The sequence below is a fragment of the Rutidosis leptorrhynchoides genome, chromosome 11 (genome assembly GCF_046630445.1).
Source record: "Rutidosis leptorrhynchoides isolate AG116_Rl617_1_P2 chromosome 11, CSIRO_AGI_Rlap_v1, whole genome shotgun sequence".
NCBI classification, from domain to species: domain Eukaryota; kingdom Viridiplantae; phylum Streptophyta; class Magnoliopsida; order Asterales; family Asteraceae; genus Rutidosis; species Rutidosis leptorrhynchoides.
Window position 1 is genome coordinate 97,505,804 of NC_092343.1, and position 22,703 is coordinate 97,528,506.

The 22,703-nt window shown below is 33.3% G+C and overlaps 1 protein-coding gene across 2 annotated transcripts; it reads right to left on the minus strand.

The window, feature by feature from the left end:
* Positions 1 to 12,093: 12,093 nt before the first annotated feature.
* On the minus strand, positions 12,094 to 15,971 carry LOC139876814 (ras-related protein RABA5a-like). Of its 2 annotated transcripts, none has more exons than XM_071864182.1 (4): positions 15,786 to 15,971; positions 14,763 to 14,857; positions 13,508 to 13,875; positions 12,094 to 12,533 (listed from the first exon to the last, which is right to left on the minus strand). In XM_071864182.1, exons 3-4 carry the CDS (start codon positions 13,845 to 13,847, stop codon positions 12,172 to 12,174), a joined length of 702 nt encoding a protein of 233 aa, XP_071720283.1. In that variant the 5' UTR covers positions 13,848 to 13,875; positions 14,763 to 14,857; positions 15,786 to 15,971; the 3' UTR covers positions 12,094 to 12,171. The 2 variants fall into 2 exon arrangements, with proteins under 2 accessions (XP_071720283.1, XP_071720282.1); XM_071864181.1 differs by having other exon boundaries at positions 13,508 to 13,945.
* Between the last annotated feature and the right edge of the window lie 6,732 nt (positions 15,972 to 22,703).

The window sequence follows — 22,703 nt, forward strand, 5'->3', positions numbered from 1 at the left end:
CCGTAGTCGCCAAAAGAACTACGCCGATGTCCGAAGGAAACCATTTGAGTTTCAGATCGGTGACATGGTTATGCTAAAGGTTTCACCTTGGAAAGGTGTAATACGTTTCGGTAAAAGAGGTAAACTGAACCCAAGATATGTAGGCCCGTTCAAGATCATCGAACGCATTGGACCGGTAGCTTATCGACTCGAGTTACCGCAACAACTCGCCGGAGTACATAATACCTTTCACGTCTCGAACCTTAAGAAGTGTCTTGCAAAGGAAGACCTCACCATTCCTCTTGAAGAAATCCATGTCGACGAGAAACTACAATTCATCGAAGAACCAATCGAAATCATGGATCGTGAAGTTAAACGGCTCAAGCAGAGCAACATACCGATCGTTAAGGTTCGTTGGAATGCTCGAAGGGGTCCCGAGTTTACTTGGGAACGAGAGGATCAAATGAAACAAAAGTATCCACACTTGTTTCCCGATGACGCAAAATAGGTACAATTTTAAAATTTCGGGACGAAATTTATTTAACGGGTAGGTACTGTAATGACCCGCACTTTTTCGATCATTCTATATTTATAAGATTAATATTTACATAAATTAAACCTTACCAACATGATAAGCAATCCAAATTGTCGAGATTTATATTTCCGAAAAGAGTTTACACAACGTTTGACCGTCTAGTTTGACCGATGATATCACGAACTATATAACATATGATAATTATACGTTTGTGTATATATATGTATATATACATATTTAACATGATCTAAGAATGTTTTAATATCTCATTTTGTATTAATAACAATAAGTTATAAGTATATTTTAAAACTACTAACTTAAGTTTTCAAAACGATAACTATACGTAATGTTTTTCGACGTAAATACTTATAACCTATATTACTTATACATGCATCGTATAGATATGTATTTTATCACTTTTAAAGGGCTTACATACATAAAACAATATAAGTATATTTACAAAAGATAGCTATATTTGAATCCTCGTTCCGTTTCCTCAAAGATTTCTATACGTATACCTAGAGTATATGTACCCGTATCATACGCAGCTTCTAGATGTATTTACTATTGGTATATACCAATAAAAATCTGCTCCTTAGCAGCCTTAAATGATTAAGAAACATGTGGAACCAACCATTTGTCAAGTAGCATGAATTATTTAGCAAGAAAACAAAGTTAGGTATCTTTTTTTTCCTTTATAACCTAAAAACGTTTTTATGCATGCACACCATTTCTTCACCCCATTTTCTCATACTTACACTTCCATTTCTCTCTCAAAATACTCTTAACTTCATACTTGATCATCTCCAAGCATTTTCCCCATCATTTAGCTTCAAAAACCTTACTTAATCACCATAAGAAAACCATACAAAAACACTTCAAGAAATCCTTCCAAGAACACAAACTTACTTCCAATCTTTCATCCAATTCCATCACCCTTTTGGTTCTAGCTTTTTACTCCTCTTTTACAGCAACCTTGTCCAAGGAACTTGAGGTAGAATCTATGTTCATAACCTTATTCGATTCATATATATATAGCTATCTTATTTTGTGGTATAAAATTTTAACAACAAGAACATAGTTTGAATGTTTTCAAACTTGTTTGCAAACTAAATAGATCCTTCTAACTTAACTTTTAAAATACTTCAAGACCTGTAATATATCATAAATATATGCTAATTTAACAAGGTATAACTTGGTTTTTCAAAGAACACCTTAAAAACTGAATTTACGACGTCGGAGTGCAACCGGGGGCTGTTTTGGGTTGGATAATTAAAAACCATCTTAAACTTTGAATTGGAGGTTTATTTTCTGGAAAAATGATTTTTACTATGAATATGATAACACATAAAAATTTCATGATTTAACTCAAAGTATAAGTATTTTTAGAAAAATAATCATTTAAGGTTGTTTACATGATGGAAAATGATTAACTTCATAAGTTTCACTAAAGTTTGACCTATGACCTGTGATTTCGAATACAAACTAAGGTATTTACAGTTCATAGTATTAAAGAGGGACTCAATCCAAGGAAGTGACAAGTTGAATCAACGAAAACGGAGTTGTAACGAAGAAACTATGACCAAAACGAGATCGGATATCTAAGACTTATTTAACTTCGGGATTAATTGGGAAAAATTAAATAAAATCACATATTTCTAAGATAACATGATATTTTATATATATGTACTTATAATTCAATTTTATATGGTTCAGGATCACCCGCAAACAACACGAGAAGATTAATCATAAGATCCCATGTTTGTACGCAACACGTCATTTGACAACACCGGTACTTTATGTACGCAACACGTCATTTGACAACACCGGTACCGTGGGTCAAGATTAATCTCGACCAATACATATACGATGGGGTTTTATTTATTTCGTTAGGGGGTTTTATTTATTTCATTGCGGGTATATTAAACATCTAAAAATGAACCATTAAAATTGAATTACTAACAACGAACTGCTAACTACGGACTAAGGAATTATTCAAAGTATTAAAAGTATAACAAGTATATATATGTGACGTTTGTTTAAAAAGAAAAGGTATTGATATATTATATATGGATAGGTTCGTGATATCAACCGGAGACCAAGTCAAATTATATATATCTTCAAGACAACAGTGAGTATATAGTCCCACTTTTAAACTCTAAATATTTCGGGATGAGAATACATGTATTTTATGTTTTACGATATGGACACAAGTAACTGAAAAATATATTCTACGTTGAGTTGTACCACTGGCATACTTCCCTGTAGCTTGGTAACTGTTATTTACAGCGGTATTGTAAACGCGAATCCTGTTGATAGATCTATCGGGCCTGACAACCCCAACCGGACTGGACGACCAGTATTCAACGGTTGCACAGTACTTCGTTTCGTGACTACACTTGGTACGGTGTAGTAAGATTTCATAATAAAGGGAATATGCGACGTGATTAAATGTTAAGTATGGTTACCAAGTGCTCAACCACTTAGAATATTTTTATTAAAATGTTTATATATGAAATCTTGTGGTCTATATTTATATCGCTGCCGGCATTAAACCTATATCTCACCAACTTTATGTTGACGTTTTAAACATGTCTATTCTCAGGTGATAATTAGAAGCTTCCGCTGCATCATGTTGAATCTAAGCAGGATCTTGCGTACGCATATTTGTGTCAAAAATAAGACTGCATATCCAAGAACTTGTGTTGTAAAATATGCTAGAAATCGGGTTGTTATTATCATTTGTAAAGTTTGTAAGTCGAAGATTATCGCTAAACGATAATCATCTTTATTTTGTCCAAAGCTTGTATCAAAAATAAGGATCATGGTTTGTAATGTATAATATATGCAGTTTTTCTTTAAAAAAAATGTCGCATATAGAGGTCAATACCTCGCAATGAAATCATACGTTATCTAACACGTTCTTATGGTTAAGGACGGGTTATGACAGTTTGTAAACTAAACTTTGCAAGTCTTGTACGTTTCAAATGAATGCGACATAATTTTGGTCAAACGAGTCTCATATAGGGACTATGACCACGCAACGGGACCTAAGTAGTCGGCGCCGTCAATGACGATTTTGCCGGGTCGCTACAGGTGCCCGGGATACAAACAACAACTTTGGAATGCAAATGATTTTGATAATCATCTTATATTAAATCTTGTGGTTCAAAAACAACGTTTACAAACACCTATGATTTCACCAACGTTTTTCGTTGACAGTTTTCTATATGTTTCTCAGGTTCATACTTGGCTACTTGATACATGCTTCCGCACACTTTGATTACTTGCTTGGAGTCAAGCATACATACATACATACGCTAGTGATAGCACCTTTGGATTCAAACTTTTGTCTACATACTTTCGCTATTTATAGCAAACCGTGATTTTCAACTAATTATGTCACAAGTTATTTCATTTATACTTTATACTCTTGTAAACTTAAACTTGTCGTCGAACGGTTTTGTAAACTAAACCTTGTAAGCATGATACGTTTCAAATGAACGCGACATAATTTTGGTCAAACGAGTCTCATATAGGGACTACGACCACGTAACGGGACCTAAGTAGTCGGCGCCGTCAATGACGATTTGGTGGGGTTGCTACACAAAAGACAGATTCGACGAATTGAAGACGCAAACGACCAAAAAGCTCAAAAGTACAAAATACAATCAAAAAGGTTCAAATTAATGATGAAGAACGTCTAAAAATGACAAGAGTACAAGTTACAATGGATGATATTGGTTCTGGCAGTAAGCCTAGTGATGTTTCTGCATTGGCTGTTGCTGAAGCTTTTGTTGTCTCTCAAACTATTGAAAGAAGAATGAAAAGAAAACTGGAGAGACATCAGAATTTCGCTAACCAGTTTAATTTCTCGATTTCGACATATATTATCTGTTGAAATTAATTTACCATTTGCTAATTCGAGTAAAAATTTACTATCCAAAGGCGTCAATGGACAACTTAATTTAGCACAAAAATCTCTACTCATATAGCTTCTATCCGCACCCGAATCAAATAAAACGTAAGCAGGTTTATTGTCAATAAGAAACGTACCCGTAACAAGCTCCGGTTCTTCCTGTGCCTCTGCTGCATTAATATTGAAAACTCTTTCGCGGCCTTGTCCATTCGTGTTCTCCTGGTTCGGGCAATTTCTAATAATGTGGCCCGGTTTTCCACATTTATAACAAACTACATTGGCTTAACTTGCTCCGAAACTACTTGCTCCGCCATTACTCATTCCGACACCATTTGTTCCTTTTGTTCTATTAACCCCTGGTCCGTAGACCTCACACTTCGCCGCGCTATGACCATTTCTTTTACACTTGTTGCAAAATTTGGTGCAGAACCCCGAGTGATACTTTTCACACCTTTGGCATAGCTGCTTCTGATTGTTGTTGTTGTTGCGGTTATTATTGTTATTGGGATGATTGTTGTAGTTGCTGTTGTTGTTGTTGTTGTTGTTGTTGTTGTTGGGCCATTTGTTGTAGTTGCGATTGATGTTGCGATTGTTGGGATAGTTGTTGCGATTATTGTTGTAATTGCTGTTGTTGTTGTATTGGTGATTCTTATCTCCGTTTTCCTCCCACTTTCTTTTGACTTGCTTCACATTGGCCTCTTCAGCAGTCTGTTCTTTAATCCTTTCTTCAATCTGGTTCACTAGTTTGTGAGCCATTCTACATGCCTGTTGTATGGAGGCGGGCTCGTGTGAACTTATATCTTCTTGGATTCTTTCCGGTAATCCTTTCACAAACGCGTTGATCTTCTCTTCCTCATCTTCGAATGCTCCCGGACACAATAGGCACAATTCTGTGAATCGTCTTTCGTACGTGGTAATATCAAATCCTTGGGTTCGTAACCCTCTAAGTTCTGTCTTGAGCTTATTGACCTCGGTTCTGGGACGGTACTTCTCGTTCATCAAGTGCTTGAATGCTGACCACGGTAGTGCGTACGCATCGTCTTGTCCCACTTGCTCTAGATAGGTATTCCACCATGTTAACGCAGAACCTGTGAAGGTATGCGTAGTGTACTTTACTTTGTCCTCTTTAGTACACTTACTTATGGCAAACACCGATTCGACCTTCTCGGTCCACCGTTTCAATCCGATCGGTCCTTCGGTTCCATCAAATTCCAAAGGTTTGCAGGCAGTGAATTCTTTGTAGGTGCATCCTACACGATTTCCTGTACTGCTAGATCCAAGGTTATTGTTGGTATGTAGCGCAGTCTGTACTGCGGCTATGTTTAAAGCTAGAAAAGTACGGAATTCCTCTTTATTCATATTCACGGTGTGTCGAGTAGTCGGTGCCATTTCCTTCAAAATAGTCAAATGGAACAAGTTAATCATACAGAATATTAAGAGTAGTTAATAGTATTTCGTAGCATAATATGAACTCATTTATAAAAGCTTTTTCTTCATATTAGCATTTTATAAGTTTAAATTCGGGTAGTACCTACCCGTTAAGTTCATACTTAGTAGCTAATATACAATTCAACTACTACAATTCTATATGAAAAACTGATTATAATAATATTTCGCGTTCAAACTTTTACACAATATTTTACAAACTTACAATACCGCTTATTTTACATATAGCATGAAATATAGCACACAATAAATTTGATACAAGATGGTTGTGAAGATAATTCTAGCTAGTACACAAGTCGTTCAGCAAAGGCAATAAAGACACGTAATTCATACGTCCAGAAACAAGTCATGCATTCTGGTTTTACTAGGATTACTTCCCATCCTTGGTCTTGTGGAACATAACCGTTTTGGCCGTTGATAAGATAGCGTGTTGTAACGTCGTCAAAGGGACGAGGGTTACGTAATGTCCAACAGTCCCGTAACAATCTAAAAACCTCATTTCTTACCCCAATTACCGACTCCGTCACTTGTGGGAACGTTTTGTTTAATAGTTGTAGGCCGATGTTCTTGTTCTCACTTTGGTGAGAAGCGAACATTACTAATCCGTAAGCATAACATGCTTCTTTATGTTGCATGTTAGTCGCTTTTTCTAAATCACGAAGTCCAATATTCGGATATATTGAGTCAAAATAATTTCTTAACCCATTGCGTAAAATAGCATTTGGGTTCCCCGCAATATATGCGTCAAAGTAAACACATCGTAACTTATGGATTTCCCAATGTGATATCCCCCATCTTTCGAACGAAAGCCTTTTATAAACCAAGGCATTCTTGGAACGTTCTTCGAATGTCTTACAAACTGATCTCGCCTTAAATAGTTGTGCCGAAGAATTCTGACCGACTCTAGACAAGATTTCATCAATCATGTCTCCGGGTAGGTCTCTTAAAATATTGGGATGTCTATCCATTTTATGTTTTTATACTGTAAAATAGACAAGAGTTAGATTCATAAAAAAAATACTTATTAATACAAGCAATTTTTACATATATCATAAAGCATAAGCACACTATATTACATATATTACACCACACGAATACAACTATCTTATTCCAGCTTGCTTGTTTCTTCTTCTTCAGTTTTGGTTCGTTTTGCCAAGTTTCTAGGGATATATGATGTTCCCCTAATACGAGCCGTCGTTTTCCACATTGGTTTAGAAAAACCTGGTGGTTTAGAGGTTCCCGGGTCATTGTTACAACTTAAGGACTTCGGGGGTTGACGATATATATAAAGTTCATCGGGGTTGGAATTAGATTTCTATATTTTTATGCCCTTTCCCTTATTATTTTCTTTTGCCTTTTTAAATTCAATTGGGGTAATTTCTATAACATCATCGGAATTCTCGTCGGAATCCGATTCATCGGAGAATTGGTAATCCTCCCAATATTTTGCTTCCTTGGCGGAAACACCATTGACCATAATTAACCTTGGTCGGTTGGTTGAGGATTTTCTTTTACTTAACCGTTTTATTATTTTCCCCACCGGTTCTATTTCTTCATCCGGTTCCGATTCTTCTTCCGGTTCCGATTCTTCTTCCGGTTCCGACTCTTCTTCCGGTTCCTCTTCGGGAACTTGTGAATCAGTCTACGAATCATTCCAATTTACATTTGACTCTTCATTATTATTAGGTGAGTCAATGGGACTTGTTCTAGAGGTAGACATCTATCACATAATATTAAACGCGTTAAGAGATTAATATATCACATAATATTCACATGTTAAAAATATATAGTTTCCAACAAAATTTGTTAAGCAATCATTTTTCAAGTAAACACGGTCGAAGTCCAGACTCACTAATGCATCCTAACAAACTCGATAAGACACACTAATGCAAAATTCTGGTTCTCTAAGACCAACGCTCGGATACCAACTGAAATGTCCCGTTCTTATTGATTAAAAACGTTCCATATTAATTGATTTCGTTGCGAGGTTTTGACCTCTATATGAGACGTTTTTCAAAGACTGCATTCATTTTAAAACAAACCATAACCTTTATTTCATCAATAAAGGTTTAAAAAGCTTTACGTAGATTATCAAATAATGATAATCTAAAATATCTTGTTTACACACGACCATTACATAATGGTTTACAATACAAATATGTTACAACAAAATAAGTTTCTTGAATGCAGTTTTTACACAATATCATACAAGCATGGACTCCAAATCTCGTCCTTATTTAAGTATGCGACAGCAGAAGCTCTTAATAATCACCTGAGAATAAACATGCTTAAAACGTCAACAAAAATGTTGGTGAGTTATAGGTTTAACCTATATATATCAAATCATAATAATAGACCACAAGATTTCATATTTCAATACATATCCCATACATAGAGATAAAAATCATTCATATGGTGAACACCTGGTAACCGACATTAACAAGATGCATATATAAGAATATCCCCATCATTCCGGGACACCCTTCGGATATGATATAAATTTCGAAGTACTAAAGCATCCGGTACTTTGGATGGGGTTTGTTAGACCCAATAGATCTATCTTTAGGATTCGCGTCAATTAGGGTGTCTGTTCCCTAATTCTTAGATTACCAGACTTAATAAAAAGGGGCATATTCGATTTCGATAATTCAACCATAGAATGTAGTTTCACGTACTTGTGTCTATTTTGTAAATCATTTATAAAACCTGCATGTATTCTCATCCCAAAAATATTATATTTTAAAAGTGGGACTATAACTCACTTTCACAGATTTTTACTTCGTCGGGAAGTAAGACTTGGCCACTGGTTGATTCACGAACCTATAACAATATATACATATATATCAAAGTATGTTCAAAATATATTTACAACACTTTTAATATATTTTGATGTTTTAAGTTTATTAAGTCAGCTGTCCTCGTTAGTAACCTACAACTAGTTGTCCACAGTTAGATGTACAGAAATAAATCAATAAATATTATCTTGAATCAATCCACGACCCAGTGTATACGTATCTCAGTATTGATCACAACTCAAACTATATATATTTTGGAATCAACCTCAACCCTGTATAGCTAACTCCAACATTCACATATAGAGTGTCTATGGTTGTTCCGAAATATATATAGATGTGTCGACATGATAGGTCGAAACATTTTATACGTGTCTATGGTATCTCAAGATTACATAATATACAATACAAGTTGATTAAGTTATGGTTGGAATAGATTTGTTACCAATTTTCACGTAGCTAAAATGAGAAAAATTATCCAATCTTGTTTTACCCATAACTTCTTCATTTTAAATCCGTTTTGAGTGAATCAAATTGCTATGGTTTCATATTGAACTCTATTTTATGAATCTAAACAGAAAAAGTATAGGTTTATAGTCAGAAAAATAAGTTACAAGTCGTTTTTGTAAAGGTAGTCATTTCAGTCGAAAGAACGACGTCTAGATGACCATTTTAGAAAACATACTTCCACTTTGAGTTTAACCATAATTTTTGGATATAGTTTCATGTTCATAATAAAAATCATTTTCTCAGAATAACAACTTTTAAATCAAAGTTTATCATAGTTTTTAATTAACTAACCCAAAACAGCCCGCGGTGTTATTACGACGGCGTAAATCCGGTTTTACGGTGTTTTTCGTGTTTCCAGGTTTTAAATCATTAAGTTAGCATATCATATAGATATAGAACATGTGTTTAGTTGATTTTAAAAGTCAAGTTAGAAGGATTAACTTTTATTTGCGAACAAGTTTAGAATTAACTAAACTATGTTCTAGTGATTACAAGTTTAAACCTTCGAATAAGATAGCTTTATATGTATGAATCGAATGATGTTATGAACATCATTACTACCTTAAGTTCCTTGGATAAACCTACTGGAAAAGAGAAAAATGGATCTAGCTTCAATGGATCCTTGGATGGCTCAAAGTTCTTGAAGCAGAATCATGACACGAAAACAAGTTCAAGTAAGATCATCACTTGAAATAAGATTGTTATAGTTATAGAAATTGAACCAAAGTTTGAATATGATTATTACCTTGTATTAGAATGATAACCTACTGTAAGAAACAAAGATTTCTTGAGGTTGGATGATCACCTTACAAGATTGGAAGTGAGCTAGCAAACTTGAAAGTATTCTTGATTTTATGTAACTAGAACTTGTAGAATTTATGAAGAATACTTAGAACTTGAAGATAGAACTTGAGAGAGATCAATTAGATGAAGAAAATTGAAGAATGAAAGTGTTTGTAGGTGTTTTTGGTCGTTGGTGTATGGATTAGATATAAAGGATATGTAATTTTGTTTTCATGTAAATAAGTCATGAATGATTACTCATATTTTTGTAATTTTATGAGATATTTCATGCTAGTTGCCAAATGATGGTTCCCACATGTGTTAGGTGACTCACATGAGCTGCTAAGAGCTGATCATTGGAGTGTATATACCAATAGTACATACATCTAAAAGCTGTGTATTGTACGAGTACGAATACGGGTGCATACGAGTAGAATTGTTGATGAAACTGAACGAGGATGTAATTGTAAGCATTTTTGTTAAGTAGAAGTATTTTGATAAGTGTATTGAAGTCTTTCAAAAGTGTATAAATACATATTAAAACACTACATGTATATACATTTTAACTGAGTCGTTAAGTCATCGTTAGTCGTTACATGTAAGTGTTGTTTTGAAACCTTTAGGTTAACGATCTTGTTAAATGTTGTTAACCCAATGTTTATAATATCAAATGAGATTTTAAATTATTATATTATCATGATATTATCATGTATGAATATCTCTTAATATGATATATATATACATTAAATGTCTTTACAACGATAATCGTTACATATATGTCTCGTTTAAAAATCATTAAGTTAGTAGTCTTGTTTTTACATATGTAGTTCATTGTTAATATACTTAATGATATGTTTACTTATCATAGTATCATGTTAACTATATATATATCCATATATATGTCATCATATAGTTTTTACAAGTTTTAACGTTCGTGAATCACCGGTCAACTTGGGTGGTCAATTGTCTATATGAAACATATTTCAATTAATCAAGTCTTAATAAGTTTGATTGCTTAACATGTTGGAAACATTTAATCATGTAAATATCAATCTCAATTAATATATATAAACATGGAAAAGTTCGGGTCACTACATTATCTAATTCAACCCGAACCGGCAGCCGTCTTAACTTTGCACGCCATACAAATATACCGAGCTTTTTAGGCACAAAGTTGTTGCTTAAAGTTGCCGAGTGTAATGCAACATTCTGTAGCATTAAGTCATTTAGCATATCTGTTAACGCCTTTGTGCTAAAACCGCCGCTTGGGTGCATACTCCATCGCAATGAATCGCTTGGAACATCAGTGAAAGAAAATAATTCCAAACAACTATGGAGTTGTCTCAGTTCGTCCTCTGTTCTACCCGTAGGATCCCTGGACCAGTCCCAATTTACTACCCAAGAAGACCCATTTTTTAGAATTCGATCCGCCACCTTAGCATTAGGATTCGTCTCCAACCTAAATAGCCTACCAAACTTTTCGCACAAACAAACATTACCAAGCCAAATGTCTTTCCAAAACAATGTATCCTCACCGTTACTAACCGATTTAGAAAAGGATGATGATAAATCAATATTCCACTTTCTCAACAGTGAATCGGTTTTTAGAATATTTTGCCACGTCGAACATTTAGAACCCGCCCCATGATTGTCAATCATATTCATTCCCCCATCCCGACCATAAATACTCTTGATTATTCTTACCCAAAAAGCATTATTTTCTATACGAAATCGCCACCACTATTTTCCTAATAAGGCTAAGTTTTTAGCCTTAAAGGACCCAATATTAAACCCGCATTTTATAAGGCATTAACCATCTAGGGGATCTTATAAGGCATTAACCATCTAGGGGATCTATAAGGCATTAACCATCTACTTTGTTTTTTTTTTATAGATCCCCTACATTTACGCATTTTATATAGTATAACTGGTTAATGCATAAATGTAGTAGATTTATCAAAAAAACAATGTGAAAATATCAACTACTTATACAAAAGAGACGTGAATAACAAACATCGATTTAGATGTCTCTCAACGCAGGGTTTAAGTTGATATAGACAAAGCTTAAATCTTCATAACCACAAGAAATCAAAAACAAACACAAGATAGAAACATCTACTTTTCCCATTTCCAAATATTCATGTCATTTACAATATTCTAATACACTTTCACCTTATACCCAATAACTAAAAAGGTGACATTTTTAACTAAGATGAACAACACCCACTACTACTACTACTACTACCCTTATTTGGTTGCTCATCCTTTTTCTGTTCCTGATTACCATCTTGTTTCGCATCTAAAACAACCGACTTTTTGCTACCGATCGAAGGATCTTTCTTCAGTTCTTGAGATTGGATCACTTTCTTGCTCAATACGTTGTAAATCTCTTTAACAATCGTTTGAAAAGCAGCGTTTACGTTTGAAGAATCGAGAGCCGAAGTTTCCATAAAGAATAGACTTTGTGATTCTGCTAATGATTTCCCATCTGATGTTGAAACTTCTCTTGCGTCTTTAAGATCCGTTTTGTTTCCCACGAGTATTGTTATTACGTTCATATCGCAGTGAGCTGATCATCCATTTTATATATAATAAAATGTTAGTTTTTATACTCCATAAACATCATCAATTTTTTTAACTAATAGGCAAGGAAACTTTGAACTGTAATAGAGAGCAGCATTCTTATAACCAGAATTTTTCAATATTTAGAACCAATGTAATCATGACTAGAAAAATTACTGATGGGCTGCATACAATAGAGTACGGGGGTTGGATTACTCGCTTTCCCGAGTAAGACGAACAGGAAAAACCTTAGAACTTTTTTATATCATAACTAAACTGTCATTATAAAAATTTATGATTTAGTGTAACATGCCAACAATCAAGAACGGTTTTTACAACGATTTTCGAGTTTTTTTTATTTATTTAAATACTTAAAGAAATATGTCCAAGAAGCTAAAATTATGATAGTTTACAAACGGGGAGTGATTCGTACACCACCAGTTTTTAACCGTACACCACCAATCATGCATTATGATATTGTACAGTACAGTACTCTAAAGCATGTTTGATGGTGTATGACTAAAAATTAATGGTGTACGAATCATCACCCTTTACAAAAACAAAAACTTTTCTGGACAAAGAATATATCATATGATGCTTTTTCCCTTGAAAAGATTAGAAGACACTTTGACTTTTTGGTTAAAAGCATCATTAGTCAAACAACAATTTTAAAAAGTTGTGACCAAAAGAAAGGGAAAATACAACTCCTAAAAAGTAATAAAAGGCAAATCATGACTCCAAATCCAATTACCTTAATTTCTGGGAATGTTATATTGTTTATTTCATTAAAAACTTTATATTTATTATATATTAATTTTTTTAATTTTGAATTTTGATGCTTACTTGATATGAAATTTGAATTTTGAATTTTGCAACATGGAAATCAATTCTTCAGGCATTAACTTGACTTTCCTGTTTTACTACAAAAGTCAAAATGCACGATCCATTGACCACAAAAAAGAATAGTATGACGATACTTACTGTGAAGTTCACTAAGCCATCTGCCAACACTATCAAACGTTTGGCGCCTGCTGACATCATATACCACAAGCGCCCCAACAGCACCTCGATAATAAGCCGACGTAACAGCTCTAAACCGTTCTTGACCAGCAGTATCCCAAATTTGCGCCTTTACTTCTTTCCCATTGACTTCCATTTTTTGAGTTTGAAATTCGACACCTATGGTTGACTTTGAATTTGAGTAAAACTCGTTTCTTGCAAATCTAGCGAGCAAGTTTGACTTTCCAACACCCGAGTCACCGAGCAAAACAATCTTAAACAGGTACCCATCATTTGAATCTTCTTCTGAATATAACGCCATATTCTAATCTTTTACATAAGGTAACATGCTACAAAACCATGATCAAGAACGTGTACTTTTTGACAAATCGTGGTTCCATGAGCATCATCGAAGTTGACCTAAAGAAGACCACCGAAAGAAAAGGAAGAATGTTCATAACTAGTTGTGGAGCCCTCGCTTCGCGCCGGGGGCTCCGTTTTGAATGCGAGTTAAAAAAAAAGTCGATCTATTTTGTAAAAAAGAATTTTTTTCAACATCTAACATTGAAGGGTTGTTTCTTTTGTGAAAGTTGCTTCTTTTAGCGTTCGGGTTTTATTTAAAAAAAAAAAAAAGTTAGTAAAGTGGGGGTTCGATTTGTTTTTTAATAAAAGTTAGGGGGTTAAGTTTGTGAAAATTGAATATTAGTAAAAAAAAAAAAAGTTAGTAAAGTGGGGGTTCGATTTGTATTTTAATAAAAGTTAGGGGGTCAAGTTTGTGAAATTTGAGAAAAAATATACGTATAAAGTGGGGGTGCGATTTGTATTTTAATAAAAGTATAAAGTGGGGGTGCGATTTGTATTTTAATAAAAGTTGGGGGGTTAAGTTTGCGAAAAGTGAAAGAGGAATAGTACTATTCATTTGGCCTTTGCCTTTTAGATATATAAATTTACAATTGAGGGATAAAAACGTTAATGAATTTATGTTTATATTAAACATCTCTATACTAACTACGAATATGAAAATACTAGTTAACAAAGTTGCAAGCACCTAACTGACCTCGTCATTAATTATGAATACGCTAATGACAAAATTCATGCTAAATTATGAATTTTATCATTTGGGTTTTATCTCATACTACAGTATATGCTGAAAAAGATCATGTTCTACTAATAAACTTAAACCAAAAGACAAATGCCCAAATATTGTATGTCACCAATGCTAGAAAATTACGCTAACCTAACAAATTATGGCGAAGCCATGCACTTTCTGCGGGTGTTAAGTTGCTGCCATCTTTTTATTCACTTTCAGCGGGTGTTGAGTTGCTGTAAAACCTGCAAGTTTTTAAAAAAAACAAATCAAGATGTTTGTTTTAAACATTAACATGGATGACATTTATTTAATTTAACTACATCTCATCACAACTCCAAAATAAAATTCAACAAGAATGCTTGAAAAGTTCATAGGTAAAGTAAATACGTACCAAATATAACTATGCAAAAACACATATCTCGTTCGAGTTACATATAGACATATCGGTTTCACATACAATCTTCATACAAGAGCAAACAATTACTAAAAGTAGACTAAAAGAGTGCTTACGAGTTTATGGCTTCCAGCTTACAAAAGAAGTCCCCCTAAATAAGCTAAAAGGCAGCTATCTAAATGCTCAAAAGTGCATTATCGTTCTTAATAAACGCAATAAGCCATAACTTGGTATACGCAATCCAAAACATTAATCGACACAATATATCCTACCGACTTTTTTTTCATAATCATATTTCACCTACATTCTTTTTATTAAAGGCAATTCACACACTCAACACCACGAATTTAATTCGTGTATCCCAAGACTTGAACTTTCAACCTCATGGTTGAAAGGGCAACTTCGATAACACTAGTCCGATAACCCTTTGGTCTGTCACCTACATTCTTAATTATACACCAAAAAGAAGCAATTTTTTCCTCTGTGTACTATCAAGAGCTTGCAAAAAACTGTTTCAACAAAATTCACATAATAGATCTATTTAACACTTTAGCAGCACATTACAAAATACAAAGTTAACCAACATAAAATCCATAAGCCATGACTCCCTACAAACACTAGTCAACCTTAACCCACAAATTAAGTACATTAGCAATAAAGCTTACAACTACCCATAAAAAAAAATCCAAATCAATTGATTAATTTGGGCCATAAATTTATGAAATTTACATCAAGAATTGTAACATTGATCATAAAAATGAAGAATTTTAACATACCCTTGATTTGTTTTAGCGTTTAAAAGAAACCCTTTTGTCCACTTGTCCTCACTCTTAATAACAATGCAGATCAAATTAACCACTCAAAATCAAGAAACAAGAATACAGAAGGAATGATAGATATATATTGAATATGTAATTACTGATCAACGTCGATTAATTGCTTGTAGATAAGTAAGAATCGAATTATTAGGGCTCGAAAATGAAGAGTGACGAACCAGATTCAGAAGAGGCAGTCACAGCGGCTGCAATATTGGGCCGTGTAAATGGGCTTTTAAACATAAAAAGATTAAGAAAAAGAGATATTCTTGCACACCACTTTTTGATCTATTTACACTTTAATTTTATGACATAAAAATGTACATGGATTAAAAAGTGGTGCGCGAAAATCACCTCCCTTAAGAAAAATTCCCTAAAAAACACTTTAAAAAAAAAAAAAACTTATATCACAAAATACACTTTTCATCAAAAAATATTTTGACAAAATACACCATTAATTCGACGGAGAATTTGGTCGAAAAACCATTATAACCTGGTTGACTACGTAATTGACCAACCCTAACAAGGTGGTCGACCAACCATTACAAGTATATTCGAATAAAAATTGGGTCGACTACCATTATTACATGATTGACTACGTACTCGACTAACTCTAACAATGTGGTCAACTAACCATTACAAGGTGGTCAACCATGTCATTACATCGTAAAAAGTTGTTGGTAGTTCGGGTGGTTGAATGTGCACTATCAAGAAACTGGGTAACATAAGACACATCTGTCTGGTGTCAATCAGAGGATGGTAGTCCAGAACAAATGTAGGGTCGCCGAAAAGTCTAGTAGAATGCGCATCCTGATTAACGGTTGTAAATCCTTATGCGATCAACATCAAACACTCCCTTGAGGTGTATTGGATTATGAACAGGGGCACGGATCCACTTACGGTAACGGGAAGGCACCTTAATGAACCAGATTCATGAGATTCTTGGATTTATAATTATCGACTCATGTATGTGTCGTTGTCCAATACCAGGGCTAGCAGTATTTGGCACACACTTTTCATCTAACAGTTGCTTACTCATCGCCAATCCGGAAGGTAGTTTATCGAGTAGGTTAACTGCCTCGTGTCTCTTTCCTAACACCAAGGAATAGCCTTGGATGGCACACCCACTTTATATCATATTCTGGCCCGTTACAGCGTTTATTTGAGTTTTAGCGCGTCTAGGTTTGATTTGAGGATTGAAATCAGCATTTCAGACTTGTTCTAGGCCATAATGAGTTTTCTCGGCCTCGTGATCGCGAAGTTTTGGCTCGCAATCACGGGGTTAAGGTCGAGGGTTTTTCTAGCAGCTAGATATAGAGAAAAAGATCGCAAAATTCCAGTTTTAGGAACCTCAAATCGCAAGAATCTCCTTGCAATGACAATATTGAGATTTTTGTACCTCGCAATCGCGAGATTTGTTGACGGATGCAGTTTTGGTTTTTTAACCTATTTTTTTGTTTAAGAAATGGGAAATTTTCACTTTGATCGTTTTTGGAGAGCAAATAGGCGATTTTGGATGATTTTTGGGGAATTTCAAGGTCATCTAATCCATCCATTCATTCAGGAAACACACATTAATCCTATCAAGATTCGAGAATCCTCATCGTCCTCGATTAATTCAATGGTTAAAAAATATGAATTTTATTTTTTACTTTGATTATTAATCCGTCTTTGAGAATAATTGTAGGCTAAATAATTTATGTTTGTCTAGACTAATAACAATGGTGTTGAATGTAATTTTGGTTAGTTGTTTATCTTTCGTATATTAATTTGAAGTTTGGATGAACGAACGATTATAGTTAATGCTATTGTTTGATTTAATTGGTAATTGTGATGTGATTGTGTAGTAGAGTGAAAATTCATTAGAGTCTATTATAATTTTTTTGAATTGATTAATCTATTATTAATTGATGATTGTGATTGTCCGATTTAATGACGTTTAGTGGAGACCATTGCAACCATTTTAATTGATTATTTTGGGCTGGTAATTGTGCGTTTAACCGGAGACGGTAACAAGTTTTAACTTTTAGCTGATACTAGGATGGATCATACACAACGAGAGTTTGTGTGATTGTTGACGATTACGAGAGTAATGTTACTTTTCGAATCTTTATGTTAGTTGAATTATTTAGTCTCACTTAGGAGGCCTTAGGTGACAAAGAGACTTGCACCGTGTAATTCTGATTGTTGTATCTGCACTGAGAAATTTCAGGTGAACCGACTATATAATTCTCACACATTAACCTTCAATTGGGTCTTCATTTGAACGCATCCAACACTAAAGGTAATAGGTCTAGATGAACATAGTGTCCTCATTTGAATACAAATTATCTTTAGTTGTTTTCTTTACTTTTTTTTTTTAAATACCACATTGTCTTTTACTCAACTATCATCCCTTGATTTGCCGATCGTTAAACGGTAGCCTCCAGCTTGTTACTTCTTTATTTTCATTTAGTAGTTTGATCACATCTTATTTTACAATCTTGAATTGCATTTATACTCAGATGCGTCTTTGGACATAGGCAAGATAGACAACCGTCTAGGGCTCAAAAAGTTTGAAGGACTCAAAATTTTATTAATATATATATATATATATATATATATATATATATTCTATTTAGTTAAATAAAAATTGTCAATTAAAGTTGTAATATTGTTATTTTAAATAGTTAAATGCATTATAAGAATATACAAATTGATAAACTTAAGTATTATCTTTTTATATGTATTAAAAAATTAAACGTGTGTGAGGCTCATTTTTATTTTCGCCTAGGACCTCCGAATTGCTGAGACGGCCCTGTTTATACTGTCTAGAGGACAATCATCGGATTTTACCAAATGTTGTACTACTATACGATTGAGTACATTTGCCTAGTTGTATTTTAGTCTTTAAACATGTACCTTTCCATTAATAATTTACAACGCAGATTTTACACATCAACGACGGCTTCAAAGGTTGTCGTTAATATGCAAACATGGTAAGAGCATTCCTTTCACAAAAACTTACCGACCTACCCCACTTATCATGCCGGTTCAGTACATTGTAATCTTTGAGAAGATCAGTCATAATCTTTGATCAGTACTTTGTGATCTTTAGCCTCTCTTAGAATCAATTTTTTTTATTAATTTTTTTTTGAAGTGCATCAGATCGAGAAAATGAATCTGATAATCCATGAGATACTCATTATGGAGCTTATGCTCTCCATAGGGTTTTCTTTGCACGATTCATGATTCATTATGCCTTATCCAAACATATTTATCCCAATTTTAATTTAAAATCGTTTTGAAGTTTCATTACGTTTTCAAACATTAATTATTGGACCTCTAGAAACAAACCAAGTTTCTAAAATTAGCTCAACATTAATAATCTTTTACAGACAACCATAATATAGTTTATGCATGCACCCTCAACTTGGTGAAGTTACATTTACCCCCCTTCAGTTTATCGATACTTTCAATTTACTTCTTTAAAATTATACGACGAGCATGACCTATAGTTATGAGTGATCGCAAATCAATACTCCAGCTAAGTAATTAATATTCTTTCTATTTTTTTTTTTTTTTTTTTTTTTTTTTTTTTTTTTTTTTACTTTTTGATCAATTTTAAAAGATTTATGTTTTATTTTAAGATTATTTGTGGTGATGACTGTGACATGATAAAGTTGTTAGACTGATTGTATCGGGGCAGGGCAACGACCATGGGTTTCCTACGTGGCCAAAAGCAATGCCTGATTTTCAAGTAGTGGGACGTGGGATTCAAGCATTTGGTCCGTGTGGGTTGGTAACCAACGAAACAAGCAACGTAGGTTGCTTTTGTTTTTCTAATTTTTTATTATTTTGAAAATATAATATTTATCCCTTTTTAATTACTTTACCAATTATATTTTAACACATCATCACAACACTCCTAACCTACACCAAAAACCCACACCACCAATACTTCACAAAAAAAAAAAAAAAACCACACATCCTAATAATCAAAAAAGTGCAAAAAGCAACCCACACCACCAACCCACGCCCCCTACCACTACAACTAGTCTTAGTGATATACTTATATGATAAGATTATTAGAATGTGCAGTGACGATTCTATGATCAAAACTCAATGGGGTCCCAAATATTTATTCGATAACTTTCTTGCATAAAATATTGAACGTGTCGGGTCAAATCGAGTCGGGTCGGGTCGCACCCAAAACACAAATATAAAATTGAATAATACTCGTAAAATATAAGGTTGTTCATATGCAGTATCAATTAATGACATATAGAATATCAATTTCACTTATGTCAAGGTAGCAATTGTCTGGACAGTAGCAATTTTATAATAGTATTTTAATCCATATTCAATAGTTAGGTAGTTATGAGTGATGAAATTAGTGATTCATATATAGTAACTATTATAAATATATTTTCCATTACACATACATCTTAAATACAATCATATAATGAATTCACTATGAGTACTCATAATAAAACATGTATATCTCAACATAAAAATTACACATAATTATCATAATATATGTTTGATAGTTAATTTAACAAATTATGTTCGTTATTAAACAAAACTTAGTACATTACACATTATGGTGGAATAATTTTAAATTACGTCATGTTATATTACATTTATGTTTTCATTATATATTTGAAAATATTATAAGATTTCTTAAATATCCAATGGATATTTATTAACCAGCTTAATCCACTAGATATTGATATAGATGGTTGAATTAAATTTAAATAGATATTAATATGGATATGGATATGGATATGGATAAAAAAAACTAAATGAATATGGATATGACATTACGCCCTCACCCGATCCATTGACATCCTTAGGATGAATGATTGGAAATAGAACCGTAAGAAATTGTGATGTAGAAGGAAGTCAAAAAGAATTTGAATAAGAATTTGACAAGAGTTTGTTTATATTTATATCTAATATATTCAATGGCCCATACTATAAAATTATAATTGGGCTAATTTCAAACACTTTAGTAATTCAAACTATTAAACTATAATCTCTAAAAATTTATGGGGTCCTATTATTATATTTAGTGGTGTCCTATACAAAAATAATAAAAAAAATTGTGATAAATTTCGAAAAACTAGTGGTGTCACAGGAACCGTACCTCATCATCTAAAGTCGCCACTGATAATGTGTTGTGATGAAACAAAATTGTAACGACCCTGAATTTTTTCAACGTTTATTTATTAATAATTATTATTAATACTTGTGATTAAATGAATGTATTGTTTATATACATTTACTTGTTACCGCGATTAACTTTGAATGCCCGAAACGTCTTTGTGACACACGTACATTACACGAATAATATTTTTGAATATTATTTACATTCATGATTAAGTTTTATTAATCATTTTAATTAACTAAAGTTACTAGTTAATTACTTGGGCTTTTATTGGATTATTATTTATTTGGACTTGGGCTTATTTATTTAACTTGTTACTTACATACATACTTGAGCTTTATAATTGTACATGGGCTTAGAAGCCCACCCTACACCCTTAAATGGATTAGTTGGCCCATCTTTTATGTAAGTATGACATTAAGTTACAACTAGATAGATTAACTTGTAAGGAATCTTGTTACTTGTTCTTTCCCATGCAAACACCCCATAATAACCAACTTTTAAGCCTATTACATGAGATTAACTTGTGGACACTCTCTTCCTCCTTCCCTTCCCAAAGCTGTCGGCTTTTGTAGCATGGGGGAGTGGTTTTGCTTTCAAAATTTGTTAACATATCTAATAGTTTCATTCACATTTCACACACACACTTTTACTTGCAATTTTCTCTCATTTCTTTCTCTCTTTTTCTCTCTAATTCTTGTAAGTAACTTGAGCTTTTTCTCCTTCTTTTCTCTTGTAAAAACCGAAGCATACACACTCATCATCATCATCATCCTTGATTGTTGTTTTATTACTTGTTCTTGTTTATTAGTTACTTACTTTGTTGTTGTAGTTACTTACTTGTTACTAAGAACCAAACTCTTTAGTTTGTTCTTCATATTATCTTGTATTTACAAGAACACACAAGAGCTAAACTCTCTAGTTTATGTTCTACATCTAATATTTTAAAAGATTGTAAGTTCATTTGTTGTAAGTCATACTTGTAATTCATGTTGTAAACTTAAAGTTTACTTTTCTTAAAGATCAAGACTTTAGCTTGAATCTTTAAAGTATGAACAACCATGAACTAGTTACTTGTTTATTTAGATTATTTCTTCATTTCATGTACTTTATGTTGTTCTTGGTCAAGTGTTACTAGTTAACTTTGATCTCATTTTTCTTGAACTAAAGTTAACTTTAAAAGTTCAAGAATATGGAAGTCTAACTTTTTAGTTATAACGTCATACACTTGTGTTAGATTTAACTTAATAACTTTAGATCTAGACTTTTGGGTCTTGGATCTTCAAGATCTAACTAAGAACTATGTTATACAACTTAAGATCTTGATTAGTTAGTTTACTTTCAAGTTTGTAGTTCAATATTACTTTTATAGTTCATGTATGTGTTAAATCTAAGACTTTGATGTAACTTTGGTTCATCAAACTACATACAACACTTAATTGAGTTGTGCTACATATCTTAGACTTGCACTTGTGTTATGATGGACAAAACTTGGTTAAGATGATTCAAACACATCAACGAGTTGTACACTTGAAGCTATATGCATCAAGGATGAGAACCGTGATAAGCATCGAGCACCAAGAACCACCAGAACCTAATGTTTTACTGTTTCTGGGTCTGATCAGTATGACCTGCGCTACTGTAAAGATAATTTTCAGATATCTCTGTTCGATTAGATAACTTTTCATTTAGGACTCGTCTTAATCCGAGTTACGGTTTAGGATTTATGG